Here is a 14,312-nt window from a genome sequence, read left to right on the forward strand (position 1 = left end):
TTTTCGCCGGGTATTCCGGTTTCCTCGCACATTCCAAAAACATGCATGGCAGGCTGATTGAACACTCCAAATTGTCCCTAGGTGGTTGTTCGTCTGTGTGTGCCCTGCGATTGGCTGGCAACCGGTTCAGGGTGTCCTCCGCCTACTACCCGAAGACGGCTGGGATAGGCTCCAGCATCCCCCGCGAGCCTTGTGAGGATAAAGCGGATCGGAAAATGGATGGATGGAAGGAGTTATGCAAAAATGGCCAATAATTGAAAAAACTGTCATTTATAATGCATTTATTTGTCATTTTTGGTGAATCAGCGGAAACGAGATGATGACCGCATCGACTGTAACCACCTATCATGAGGTTTCTTGCTGATGTAGTATAATTATTACTGCAATTAAGCCAAAGTGAATGGCTGTCTTTTTTTTTTTTTTTATCTGCCCTGCAATTCACTGCCGACCAGTCCAGGACGTACCCACCGGAGAAGGGCTGGAACAGGTTTCAGTGCAATGCGCCCCGATGACGACACGCGGTAAAGAAAATGGATGGATGGGTGTTCTATAAAAACGTAGGCGAAAATGAAAAATGAAACAGCAAAGCAATGGACCAGATGAGACCTACTGTGAGTGAAAATAAAAAAAAGTGGGCAGAAAAGAAAGAAAAAAGCCATTTGGGTAATGAAAACACATCTTTTACCAGCAAACGGGATGACATTGACAGTAATTGCATGGAATTATAAGTTTGTCTACGGGTTACTCGACTTCCAAGACCTTCGCAATGCTCCCCTCGTGCCCACTCTTCCATCATCTTACTTCCAAGGTCCAAAGAGCCGTGTTGGTCAAGCCCAAGAAGCAAACCACGACTGGGAATTTTTTTGTGAAGCAGACACAAATGATGTCAGCATCAAAGCAGATCTTCCTATCTAATTACGCAAAAAAATGTGCTGAAGACGCGAGTTGGCATGGGAGTGGGCAAGCGAAGGAAAGTGGAGGATATCTCGTCCAAAATACGGCAAATAGTGCTTGAGTCATGAGACGAACTCATGCAGGGGAGAAGCGGTGAGCTCAAGGATTACGATGAAAGTGCACTAAAATGCGGTAAAGTGTCTGTTTGGTTTCCAGCAAGTCAATAAAAACGACACTCGGGGTTTCAACAGAAATACTAAGCAAGTGTGGGAGACTTTGGAAGGAGGAAAAAAAAAATGTATTCCCACAGAAAGATCAAGAAAAGAATACATTTATTAAAGAAAAGATTCCTGTCAAAACATGTTGCTTTAATCTTGGAGGCAATTAAAAAGCCTGATTGAAATTGATGATGCGATATCGTAAACATTAGCCGTCAGAAAAAAAACAAAAACGTTCAAAGCTGCTGGGGGCGTCGGAGAGAATTTCTCACCAAAGTAAATCCAAGTGAGAGGCTATGGAAAGGGAAAAGGAGAGAAAGAGAGAAGGAGAAAACAAGTTAAATGAATCATTTAGCATGGCGGTGAGGAAAAAAAAACATCTTGGTTGGCAAGATGACACGCTGGATTGCTCACCAGACAAACGCCGGGCACATGTAAACAAAACCTTTCACACCGATAGAAAGTGTCGTCTTGGGGGAAGAAATTGCAAATTCCACAAGGGATTCGAACTTGTCAAGATTGTGAGTCTGCACTAATCAGAGAGATAACTAACCACTTCAGGGAGTCTTGGCTGGTTGAGGACCTGGCCGCCATCTTGGACAGAAAGTCCGCAGCCTTCTCTTCAGTTCACCTGTACTGTTTGTCACCAATAAATTAATCACAACGCATCTTTTTTTTTTTTGGACAGATTTTAACATGAATCACTTTGTTAGAAATATGTCATCTTTAATTGTTTTTTTTTAGTTCAGTTAGGTACCATTTTTTGCTTAGTTAAAGTCATTTTATGTTTCCGATATTTTTTATTGATTTATCTTTGTTTGTTTATTTTTAACAAACAAAAATTATTTTCAACGTGTTTTTCAATACGCTAGTGCAGTTGGCGCTGATGACCGTTGCACCATTTCGAAGTGACCAGGAGCAGTAATTGCAGCCCAACCATAGGTGTGTAATTATACATGAAGTCCTTGAGGGCTTTAAAGAGTCTGGTGCGGTGGAATATTGATCGACAATCGTTTGTTCAAGTATTGTCGAGAGCTGGCGCTACAATGATCAGTGTGGTAATACTGCTCCGCAGGGGGTGGGCATAGATTTGAGTGACTGTTTAGGGAGTTTGAAGGTCTGCTGATTTTGGTACGCATGGTTCGATAGCGCTTGGCTTGTTGAATAGATTAAGTGTTGTGACTGGATGTTGTGACTGGCAATGGTCCTTTATTCGTCACCTTTTTTACGTCGAAAATAGAAAATGTCGAGCTTTCTTCCCATGCCTTCTGTATTCGGCCCTGCGCTCTGTTGTTACTTGGTATTTATCTATCTATATCTATATCTATATTTATAGACAGACAGACAGACAGACAGACAGATAGATAGATAGATCGGTAGCTAGATAGGTAGATCGCTAGCTAGATAGGTAGATCGATAGATCGATCAATAGACAGATATAAAGGCTTGTATTTTTTTCCACTTCTGTGTCCTGTCTGCTTCTGGGTCAAAAGCGTGCTCCTCACCGCTTGCTAGCTAACTAGATAGATAGATCGCTAGCTAGATAAGTAGATCGATAGATCGATCGACAGACAGACAGATATAAAGGCTTATATTTTTTTCCACTTCTGTATCCTGTCTGCTTCTGGGTCAAAAGCGTGCTCCTCACGTGACATGAAGAGCATTTCAATTCATTTCAATAAGCAAAACTGATTTGATTGTGCTTGGCCGCCCAACAAATTGAACTTGGAAGTTCAAGTGCCAGTCTGGACTTTGTTCCAGCTCTGCAATAAATATGCACTGTGAACACACTGCTGTCAGGTCACTTCAGACAGTGCAGCGGACTTGTTGGATCCCTCAGACTGCACACAGCAAACTGTACTGGGGTGTCGCTCCTGAGAGGAAGCCCTGAAGGAGCTGTCAGCAGCGGGGGCCCTCACAGTGTGGGAGTGAGCGTTGCAACTGGAAACATGCAGCTGCTTCGAGAGTGATTATGGAGGCTGATGTTTACACCTCAGGGGGGGTGCAAGCTAGAGACAAAGAGCATATTCACAAGTCCCGACCCACCTGCCGCGCTGGCCTCACACACAAACCTAATTACTTCCACCTACCGTGAGACTATACATATCGATGGGATGCTTTAATAGCAAAGTGTCAGGAAAAAAAAAAAAAAGATTGGGGGGTGGCGGTGTGAGCAGCGGTGTCTCATCTTTATTAAATCTGCGGTGTGTGAGCCAGACATCAGGAACCGAACACATTTCACTGATTGGTTCACCGATCAGATGCCACCTTGCTGATATCGGGTAGCTATCCTGTGGCGGAGACACGCTTCAGGATACGGATAAAAGTTTGTGAAGAGAGGAGATAGTGGTGAATATAAAGAGACGGGAATAGATGATATCAACAAGCAATCGGTGAAATGTGTTCGACATCTGGCTCGTTTTTGATGTGTGGCTCACAACATAAAACACCAGGCAATATCAATCCATTGATTATATTTCCTATCAAATAAATGGATCTGAGCCAGGGAGAAACGCAGCGTGTGCACAGAGGTTACTGTAGATTTCCTCAGATTACAAATTGTTTTCCCCACGGGGAAGAAAGGAAACAGAAATGATCCATTCCGTTGTTATGAGAATTTTTTTTTTGAAACATTTTATGGAAATTGTACTTTTTAGGTGCTTCAGGACACGCATTTGGACTGCATTTTTGCACTTTCTTTTTAGATATACGAAAACTGTAGGCAAAGCTCCACTCCCATCTGCTTCAGTAGGAGAGTAATGATAGTCGTTCTTCACAGAGGATAAATAAGATACGCCTGCAAGTATCCTGATGTGGTCTGTCTATAAGTGTTGCAGCACTGTTTGTGTTCAAAAGGGTAACATTACCGCAACATGTATGCTAAGTGCTAGTTTCCTCATTGTATGTTAGCATCCAGCTGGCGTAGGCTAAGAGGTTGCTTCAGATACACAACGTGGGGCAGGGGCAGCTTGAAGCCTTTTTTTGAGTAATATTGACTAATTATACGAGTTAAAACTGCCGCTTGCGAAGTGAGTTGAGTTACCTACCAGCATATAATACTCGTATCTCAAGATTGTTATCGCTAGTCAAAAAATTGGCCAATTGGCTTGTATCTCAAAAAAAAAACGTTGAGTCATTCGTACCTCAAGACACCACTGTAAATCTTTTCCTACTCCTGAAAATGTGACTTTTAGCAAGCGCTTCTGTTTGGGTTCATAACAAGCGCCTTCACATCGAGCCTCTTGGCCAAAGACATCATCAATTAGGATTGGCAAAGAGCCAGCGCTGACCGCTTAACGACACTGACTAATACACGACGTCAAGAAGAAAGTAAAGAGGCGGTGAGTTCTTGCATGCGCAAAGATTTGCATTAGCTAAAGGAATTTGCTTCACGTGCTTGGTTGCTCGGTGACGATGCCGATGGAGTTGGGATAAAAAGAGTCATTTGGCTTTAACGAGGGAAAATTGAATCCATGCTCTCTTTTGGATCTCACGTGCGCTCCAGTGTTTGCAGTCGCTATTTTAGATTCGAAGCTTTCGCCCACATTCTAAAAACATACGTTTGGTTCAATCATTCATCTGTGAGTGTCCAGAGGTGTGAATGTGATTGTGTAGGCTTGATTATCTCTACAGGTATGTGCCGGTGACCAGTTGGGGGTGTACCCCCCCCCCCCGCTCTCACCCAAAGTCAGCTGAGCGAGGCTCCGTCTCACTCTAATAAGGACATTTGAAAAATGGATAAAAGAATGTATTCGTAAGCCAGTGCACCAAGCACGAAAGATTCCTTTCCTGAATATCGTGGAAAATAAAACACTTTTTGGCTTGTGATCAAACACCTCATGAAAAAAATTAAGATGCAACAAATCATCAAACAGTATAATTGCTTGCGCGGTTGTCATAGTGACAAATTCCCGCTGAGTGCGAGGAACCAGCGGCCATGAACAGAAAGTTCATTGCACAACTGCAGAGCTGTGTGTTTGTTTGGGGTGTGTCGGCCTGCAGAAGTCACACTGCGTTTTAACACAGCGTCGGGCGGTGAATGTTGGGTCAGCACCAGGTCCGTAAGCAGCGGGAGCCGCACCCACACAAGTTGGCGTGACGTTAGGGTCGTAAAACAAAAGCCGACATTACAGTCAATTGAGGCTGAGCGGTGTGCTAGCCTAAATTGAGCCGTAGGTTCAAATCCCACTGAAGCTCATTAGGAGTTTTAAGTCCTGACCAAAGCGTCGATGGTTTCCATATGATTCTCAGGAGGATGGCAGAAATTCTGATCTCATGTTTTGACGAGTGTTCTACTGGACAGAGAGAGTTGTGGATATAGCTCAGGGGTGTCAAGCTCATTTTTGTCGCGGGCCACATTGCAGTTGCGGTTCCCCTTGGAGGGCCGTTCTGAATTTTGGGAAACCATATAAATGGTTAATCACCTCCACATATTACATACACAGCTCACAACAAACTGATGGATAACTAGTTTTACAATAAGAAGTCAAGAATAATGACTGTTATTGTGAATTCCATATGACAATTTGAAATTTTGGTTCAGCATCATCAAACTTGACATGCTTGATTTGCTTTCGCGGGCCACATAAATTGATGTGGCAGGCCAGATCTGGCCCCCAGGCCTTGACTTTGACACCTGTGATTGAGCTTAACTTCCAATGACTTCTGTCATATCGTCTTTTGAGACAGCTAAGAATGAACCAACAGTGACTAGTAAAGTCTTCCATGCAAGTTTTTGGAATGTGGGAGGAAACCGGAGTACCCGGAGAAAACCCACGCAAGCCCGGGGGAGAACATGCAAGCTCCACACAGGGAGACCGGAGCCGGAATTGAACCCGGTACCTCTGCACTGTGAGGTCGACACGCTAACTACTGGATCACCGGGCCGCTCAATTAAGTTTTTTTTTTAACAAATATCCTGATTGTACATCCACCACAAAGCCTTGACTTGTTTGGAGTTATTTGGAGGACGAGCTCAACAGCACTACTCAAAACAGCGATTGCCACATGAATAATAATTCGCAGCAATCTAAAAAAAAACCCCCAAAAAACAATGGCAGATGCTCTCCCTTATCAGCGCATATGCAGCACTTCCTTGATCAGTGCACTGTTTGAACCTCTCGACATCAGTCTAGCGGACACGAGCAGGAGCGGAGAGGGACGCCAAACGACGCCTTCATGGCACATTTCCTGTGGCGTGGAAGCGTGCCAAATGAACAGCAAACATGTGGCGCGCATTTGGAGGCGAAAGACAGGGCCGAGACATGGACTGTATGTGGTTATGATTTAGCGTTCGTGGGCTTATTTTTAGCATAAAATCATCATGCATGCAGACCTTGCATCAACAGTTTTGCTCTCCACAAATGAGTCACTTTAACTTTTTGATTATTTTCTATATTTATATTGTACATGGGAAAAACTGGGACTTGCCGACTGCTTGGTCACACGTAGACACTTTTATATTTAAGTCTTAGTTGAATGACTTTCACATGATACAAAATCCTACAAACCTAATTTCTTCTTTGTTGCAACACGTATTCCAAAGACAGAACAATGAACCTGATTTGTGTGTGTGTGTGTGTGTGTGTGTGTGTGTGTGTGTGTGTGTGTGTGTGTGTGTGTGTGTGTGTGTTACAGTGGTTAACTTTGTGCAATCATGTGACAATTAAGATAAAAACAAGCGACTACGCTGGGCAATTTGCCTGTGTAGACACTCACATGCTGACAAGGCTGTCACGCAGACACGTCAACAAGCTCAGACAAGAGACGCGATGCAGAGATTGACTTTCAACTCGGATACAAACAAGTGTTGATCTCGCCGTCTCCCCGCATTTGTGCTAACAATCTCTAATGAAGCTTTGTCGCTCTTATCGGCAAGTCTGGTAATGAGTTCCACACACAATGCGGCAACATGGAATTCGGTGTTGTGGTTTCGTTTAAAGCTGGAGAAAAAGACAAGATTGTCTATGAATGGGATGGACAGAGGACATTTGTCTGGAATTGCAGTACACTTATCTCCATTTTTCAGTATTTTCGATTCATGTTTTGTTGGGCTTCTCTAGATATCGGCAGTTTTACTAGTGTAAGTACCGTATTTTCCGGAATATAAAGTGCACCTAAAAGCATTCAATTTATCTCAAAAGACGACAGTGAGCCTTATAATCCGGCGCACCTTATTTATGGATCAATATTCTGATTTCTTGGATGTAGTATTTTAAATGTTCTGGAAAGCAATTTGTTAACAATGAAGTGGTTGTGAAAGCGCAATATAAATAAAGCTGTTTCGTATTCCTTTCGTGTAGCTCTATCTAGTGGATGCATAACGTAACTGCAGGTGAAGCGGTTGTGAAAGGGCAATATAAATAAAGCTGTTTTGTATTCCTTTAGTGTAGCTCCATCTAGTGGATGCATAACGTAACCGCAGCCACTATTGTGCCTTATAATGCGGTGTGCCCTATATATGAAAACAGTTTTAAAATAGGCCATTCGTTGAAGGTGCGCCTTATACTCCGAAGCGCCTTATCGTGCAGAAAATACGGTACATTTAGTTTCAGAGTATTTTTTTTTTATACATTTAGTTTCAGAGTATATATTTTTTTTAATATCTATTTTGAGCAACCCTGAGTTGCCATTGTTTTCATCACCATTTAAGCAGGATGATGCAAAAATGACTTCACCCATTTATACAGTTGGCCATACATATATGTCCCACAGTCCTGAGTGCCTTTCAAGTTGAAGTTTTGCTTGACACTACCAGGTGAAAACAACTCATTAATAATTCAAGGCACTCATGATGGGATGTCAAGATTGAACCTGTCTAAATAAGGCTTCTTTTTGCTCGCATTTTATTCAGTTGAGATGAGTGAACTCGATGTGAAAGAGTCTTTGTCTGCGGCTGCCTGCCTGATGGGCTTGGGGATGTTCAGAAGCTGAAAGGCACAACAACACCTTCCACCCCACAAATGTGATTGGGGCCTTTGTCTCTTTTTGTCTGGGTCCCTACACGTTTACCAGCCGTGACAGCACATGGTAGATTTTGATTGCTGTGGGTATTTGTGTGATTCTATGGCCTGGGAGAAACTGTTAGGGCAGAAATGGACTAACTTAGTGGGGAGTTTGCAGTTTTTTTAATATACCGTATTTTCTGCACTATAAGGCACTTCGGATTATAAGGCGCTACTTCAATGAATGGCCTGTTTTAGAACTGTTTTGCGCTAACCACTGGACCACCGGGCCGCTGGTGGAAAATAATGTACTTTTTTAAATGTATTTATTTATTTTTTTGTGTCTCTCGATAGAGTTTGGTTCATTAATTGCTCTTTTTTTTTCCACTTCACCTGATACCTCATATTTCAGCTCCCAATTAAAGCAAAAAAAATAAAGATCAACTTAGCGATGGCTTGTAATTTTAAAAAAACAAAACCTCTCAAGCCAATACACCAGTCGAATAGGATTTTTTTTTTTTTTTTTTTGCCTGCTTTTGATCCGGGTCCATTTGCCGTTCCTTCTTACGTTCCCAAATATGGCTCCTTTTCCAATAAAGGGCAAAAAGATGTTTGATGCACGTCACATTGCAAATGCCATTCCTAAGATTTAATCAGTGATGACATTGACAGAAGTCATGCACCAGTTATTATCTTATCTCATTAGGTTCCGTCAAACGTCTACGATGAGAGAGATTTCAGCTCGAGATGTGTTTAATAAACATTTCTGGGCTTGTATCGGTGCCGCTGCCGAGTTCAAAACAAGCCCGTCGCTGTGGGCGACCGTGCCGACCGGCAAGTCTCTGTCTCTGTCTCTCTCTCTGTCTCTCCCTCTCTCTACCACAGTGAAGTCAGTGTGCAGCTCCTAGCAGGGGTGCTGAGCAACAATCTCGCACAGCACTTACAGATGACATTTCAGAGCACAGAGCAGCACACTGTCAGCCTCTGGCAACCGGCAATCAACAACAACAAAAATGCAGCACAGGGATGCCCGCGCTGGAGCAAAACGTTACCAGCTCTGTCTGCACATGTCTCTGGCAGCACTTTTTGTTGTTGTTGTTGTTTTTTTTCACGAACAATCAAGATTGCAACTCTTTTATCTCATTTAAAGTGCACAAGAGAGAAGAAAATCTAACTTGAGGAGCATTCATCACTAATGAAAAGATAAGTTGTGGTGATGGTAATTATGCACTAGGACGAGGCGGGAGAAGGAAAATCAATCATTATCCTTTTTCTTTTCTTACGGAAAACAATGACAAGGAAGCCGTGTCCACAACTAATTGCACTCTACTGAGAAATTGAACAGTTCATTCATTTTCAGCCACAATGACTTTTGTTTCTACGTAACAGATTTATTCCCTCGCTTCATTAAAGCTTGCTCCAACATAATGATTTAACTGAAATTGATCATGCGTTACTCCACGGATAACCTACGTAGGATTTCCTCTGTGAATTCAATTAATGATACATTTAGTGTTATGATAATTTTATATATATATATATATATATATATATATATATATACAATTTCAATATTTTTTTTTTTTTTATTTTTTAATGGAATGTGAGAAACTTTCAATCTGACAGGGCACAGCAATGTTAGTCCAGTAACTCTGTGTTTCCTCATCATGACCTTACTTTAACTTATTTCTTTTTTTATTATTGTTCTAACCTCAACCTCATTTAAAAAAAAAATTACTCTTCTTTTAATTGACCCCCGACTTAGACTAACCCTATCTATCGATCCATCCATTATCTCAACCTCTTATCGCCAAAGGGGTGCAAGCTGGAGCCTATGCCAGCTAACTTTGGGCAATAGGAAGACTATATCCTGAACTGGTCGCCAGTCATTCACAGGGCACATATCGGGATGAATAACCATTCACATCCACACAGTCACTACAGATTCCACGCTGCCCACACAGAATTCAGGTGAGAGCATCAGCGACCTAACTATACAGTTACATCATTAATGAAATGGAACGGATGAGTGTTATTTCCATTCGATTCAATGGGGAAAGAGTATTTGATTGAGCTGGCCGCAATCTGATTGTTCTGTTGAAGCTTTACGGTATACACGTAGTCATCAGCATAGGTTAAAGCACAGTAGAATCAAGTGCCTTCTATAAGCAGGCCTTTTTTCTTTTCATGGCTTGCTTTTTTTTTTTTTTACAGTGCCGCAAAGGGATATTATTTGCGGGGTGGCAGTCTGAAGTGAGGTGGCACACACGAGCTGGGTGACCTTGAGTGCAGCTTGGGCAAAACATGAGTCTGATCAAGCCCCGGTGTCACAGCAGGGAACATCCTCAGCCAAATGTCAGGGATCAGCCTCAATATTCAGGTGGCTCATAATTGGGAGGCATAAAGTGAAGCTTTCATGTTTTTACCAAGGTGTTTAATATGCCAGACAAGAGCCACTCTAGAGTGGTTATTTATGTCCTCCAGGCTAGAGAAGGAGACACAAAGAGGAAAATAGTCAAAGCTTTTTTTTTTTTCCTCTGCCTGTGCCACTTGACTATCTAACCTGGACTTGAGTAGAGCTCCATATCATTGATTTAAGGAAAGGAGGTTTTTCTTTAATGCATTATGGATTACACACATTTGAGGGAACAAAGGCAAGGAGGGAGAGCATGGGCATTCATTATTTCACTGGTCTTGCCATTAAATTCAAAATCTCGGGTTACTACTTGGTCCTTTGCACCTTTTGATGTATGGTGACATGAAAAGTTTAATTACAAGCCCAGCAGAGTCTTCACACTCTTAAAGTTTACAATGTTGTAAAGCAAGACTGGACTGTGGTACTTACTGGCTTCCACTGGGTATGTTTTCAAAGGTCACAAAGGAATTCCCACATTCTAAAAGTCATATTTTTTTTTTGAGGGTAATAACCCAAAAATGAGGAATTGGACCTCAAAAGCTACACTTACAGATTTTAATATTTCGCTGGATGACTTTGCAATTTAGCAACAACCTTCCTCCACTAATCTGTTCGGGGTCGTGGCTGAGCTGACTTGGAGAGATCGGCGGACTCCACCCTGACTGCTCGCCAGTCAATCAATCACAAGCAACAATGAGGAGACAACCATCCGCACTCACATGAACACTATCACTGAGTGGGAACTGATCCCACACTGCTTACGTGGAAGTCAGGCACATGAACCACGACACCGGCGGTGTCCAAACTACCACCCGGGGGCCATTTGCGGCCAGGCTACCATTTTTTTTTTGAAGCAACATATCCTAGAAATAACATTTGTCAATGTTTTTTTAAAAAAGAAAAAAGAAAGACAATACCGAGCGTGCACTCATCAACTGACAACGGGGTGCTTTAAAGCAGCCAAGCCAGCAGACTATCCAAAGAGAATTGTTGTTTTATGATATATTATTCATTGGCTTGTCACTGGAGGTGATACCTTCAAATGACAGCTTGTGAACATACCATACACCATAACATACATTTTTTTGACCCTATAAAAAGACTCAAATAACTAACCCTATAGGATAAAATGGAGCTTGGGGGGAGTCCACCATCCCCGATCTGTACATCAATCGCTCTCTCTCCAGAAAGGAGTATTTTAATATAGGAAAGTCTCAGACACATGCACCATCAGAGCCTGCTGTCTTTCCTGTCAGTGCATGTTCTCCACTGTACCTGCCATACCTCAAACTATGCAACGTGCATGTATGCGTGTGAGCGTGTCAGTGTGTGCGTTTGATACATGTGAAAGCCATCCACCGAATTCCAGAAGAGCCACACGTGTAATCTGCTAAGCACGATACAGTGATGAGTAACACGGTTCCCTCACAGCTCACACTCAAGTGACCGGCTGCTCATTTATAATAAGCAGCAACAATTCCCAGTCACCAGACTGCTGCGTGCGTGCGCGCGCGCGCACGCGTAGAACCGCAGAGTCCACAATGAAGCGAACGGTTGTTTCCAGGCATGGCGTTTAAGTGTCAAACGCATTTCTGATGAGCCATCAAGCGAGAAAACTGGCTCTTAACGTGTCTGTGATGACTCGAGTTAAGCTTCGATGCATAGCCACAATGTCACAAGCAAAAATGTACGGAAACAAAATAAATCCTCCGCATGAATTGAACATGACTGTAAGATCACCACAGCGCATGGAAAGTATGTTGACAGCAATTAAATGGAAAATAAAGACCAATAGTATGCAACATGTGTGAGTAAAACTGCAATAGATTGTGACATTTCACATACATACCGAGAGAGACCAAGATAGCTCGAAAGCTAGTCTAATTTCAATTATGGATTATGATTCATTTTGTGTATTTGACATGACATTGCCTGGGTCGCTATAATAATTGCAGGTGCAATTTTGCCAACTAGCCAGACTTGAACAAGGTGAAGTAGACGAGTGTGTTTGTTTTTGTTTCACTTTTTGGAAATCATTCTCGTCAGCACGTGGTACATTCAGGGACCGAGGCAATTGTCGGAGGTGTTCACTTCCAACTCACCAGATATTTCGGACTGGGGGATGCCGTCCATGGAGAAACCTTTGCCGCTATAAAAGTGCCTTATATCCGAACAACTCCTGGCTTTGCTGCCGCCTTTGTCCCCGCAGGCTGTGGCCGTGAGCGAGCACAGCACCAGAGCTGCCACGATGAAGGAATCCATCCCGGCACAATGTCAACTCAGTCAAGTGCAAAAAAAAAAAAAAAAAAAAAGAATAGAGAAGAAAAGAAAAAACGAATCCAATTCAGCAAAAAATAAAATAAAAATAAACTGTGGAGACAGTCGTCTCACGGTGCGTTCAATAATCTCCCCGCTCCTGAAGTGGCTGTACACGTCCGGTCCAAAAAAAAAAAAAAGATAAAACCGTGTCACGCCGTGGGCTAAAAACGACTCTAACACTTTGTTTGGAAGAAGAGAGTCACAACGAGGTGTAGAATAAAATAAGTCAATCAAGTGAGAAATAGTCCAGCGTGGAGCTTGACGATGTTCCGCCTGTGTTCGCGCAGCCTCATGCACGACACGTCTGTACCGGCAATTAGGACGGACCGGGAGGGTTGGAAAAAAAAAATCAGGGAGAGAGGGAAGGAAGGGAAAGGAGGCGTTTAGTGGGGGTCTGATCTGAACTGGGAAGTGCGCACAGTTAACGCTTTTCTCTCTGTGGGATGATTCAAATGCTCTGACGCGCTGTGGGAAGACAAGCAGCAGCATAGTGGGTAGTGGGCGGATAAAATCTAATCAAAACATATAAAAAAAACATGCATTGACATTGACGACTCTAAATGGTCCAAGTGCGAATGCAGTGATGCAGAGTTTCACAAATTCTGTATGCGACTCAGTAAGCTGCAGTAATATTCGTCGTTTTGCACAGAGAATAAGAATATCTGTCTGTGAGAAATTTTATATTGTGTGTCTACAAGTGTCACTGCGCGATTTCTTTTCAAATATCCAGCATAAAACCACCACATAGGCTTATGTAGATGCTATTTTTTTTAAGGCTGTGTTGTTTCGTATTATGAGTTTGCATTAAACTAACAGACTTGCAGTCAAAAGATGTTGTTTCAAATATACATTTAATGTGCTTTGTTGGAGGATCGGTGTGACATGAGATTTCAACTGGGAGCGTCTGTGTTCGCTGTTTATTTCGTTGCAACGTGTTGGTGGTTGTCTGAAGGTCAATCAGGTGTGCAGGTGTGAGTCATCATGCTTGTAATTGGTTTGCGTTTTCCTGTTAAATCGCGTTTGGACATGTTGATCTGTGTGTAGCGGGCCTCGGGTGGCGTGAGCATAAAATGTCGGACCTCAAAGCAGACTTAACAAATGGCAATATTACGGAGTTTATAATACCAAGGGAACAAGATAACTCAATAAACAAATACTAAATCTACAAGCTAAGGGAAAGAGGCTGATGGGACTGACACTTTCTGTCAAACTGCTGCTTGAGTCCACTGCCAAAATAAAACACTTGCACCTCAAAGGTTTTGCTTGGAAACGTAAATAAATAATGAAATAACAATTGCCCAAATGATTCCAATCTCAAAAAAAATGTATATAAATAAAATAAGAAAACTCGCAAATCGAGTCACTCATATCTTTTGGCACCATTGTGCGCTTGAGGATTTTTTTTTTCTCTCAAGTGTCGCCTACTAGTCAAGGCTGAGGGTTTCGGTGACAAAAATTTGGAGGAGCCAAATGCAGAGAAGCGGGGAGGCAACGAGTGTGAAAGTCTCAAAAAGGTCAACA

The 14,312-nt window shown here is 42.5% G+C and overlaps 1 protein-coding gene across 1 annotated transcript in view; it reads right to left on the bottom strand.

Annotated features, from left to right (window-relative positions):
- The window catches only part of LOC109506871 (glypican-1-like), a 69,464-nt gene extending 56,210 nt beyond the window's left edge, over positions 1-13,254 (bottom strand). The window contains exon 1 of the mRNA XM_019855881.1: positions 12,575-13,254. Coding sequence (XP_019711440.1) covers positions 12,575-12,734 — 160 coding nt within the window. The 5' untranslated portion in view covers positions 12,735-13,254. The remainder of the gene's footprint in view (positions 1-12,574) is intronic.
- Positions 13,255-14,312: the final 1,058 nt, after the last annotated feature.

The sequence above is a fragment of the Hippocampus comes genome, unplaced genomic scaffold (genome assembly GCF_001891065.2).
Source record: "Hippocampus comes isolate QL1 unplaced genomic scaffold, H_comes_QL1_v1.1 scaffold114, whole genome shotgun sequence".
Taxonomy (NCBI): domain Eukaryota; kingdom Metazoa; phylum Chordata; class Actinopteri; order Syngnathiformes; family Syngnathidae; genus Hippocampus; species Hippocampus comes.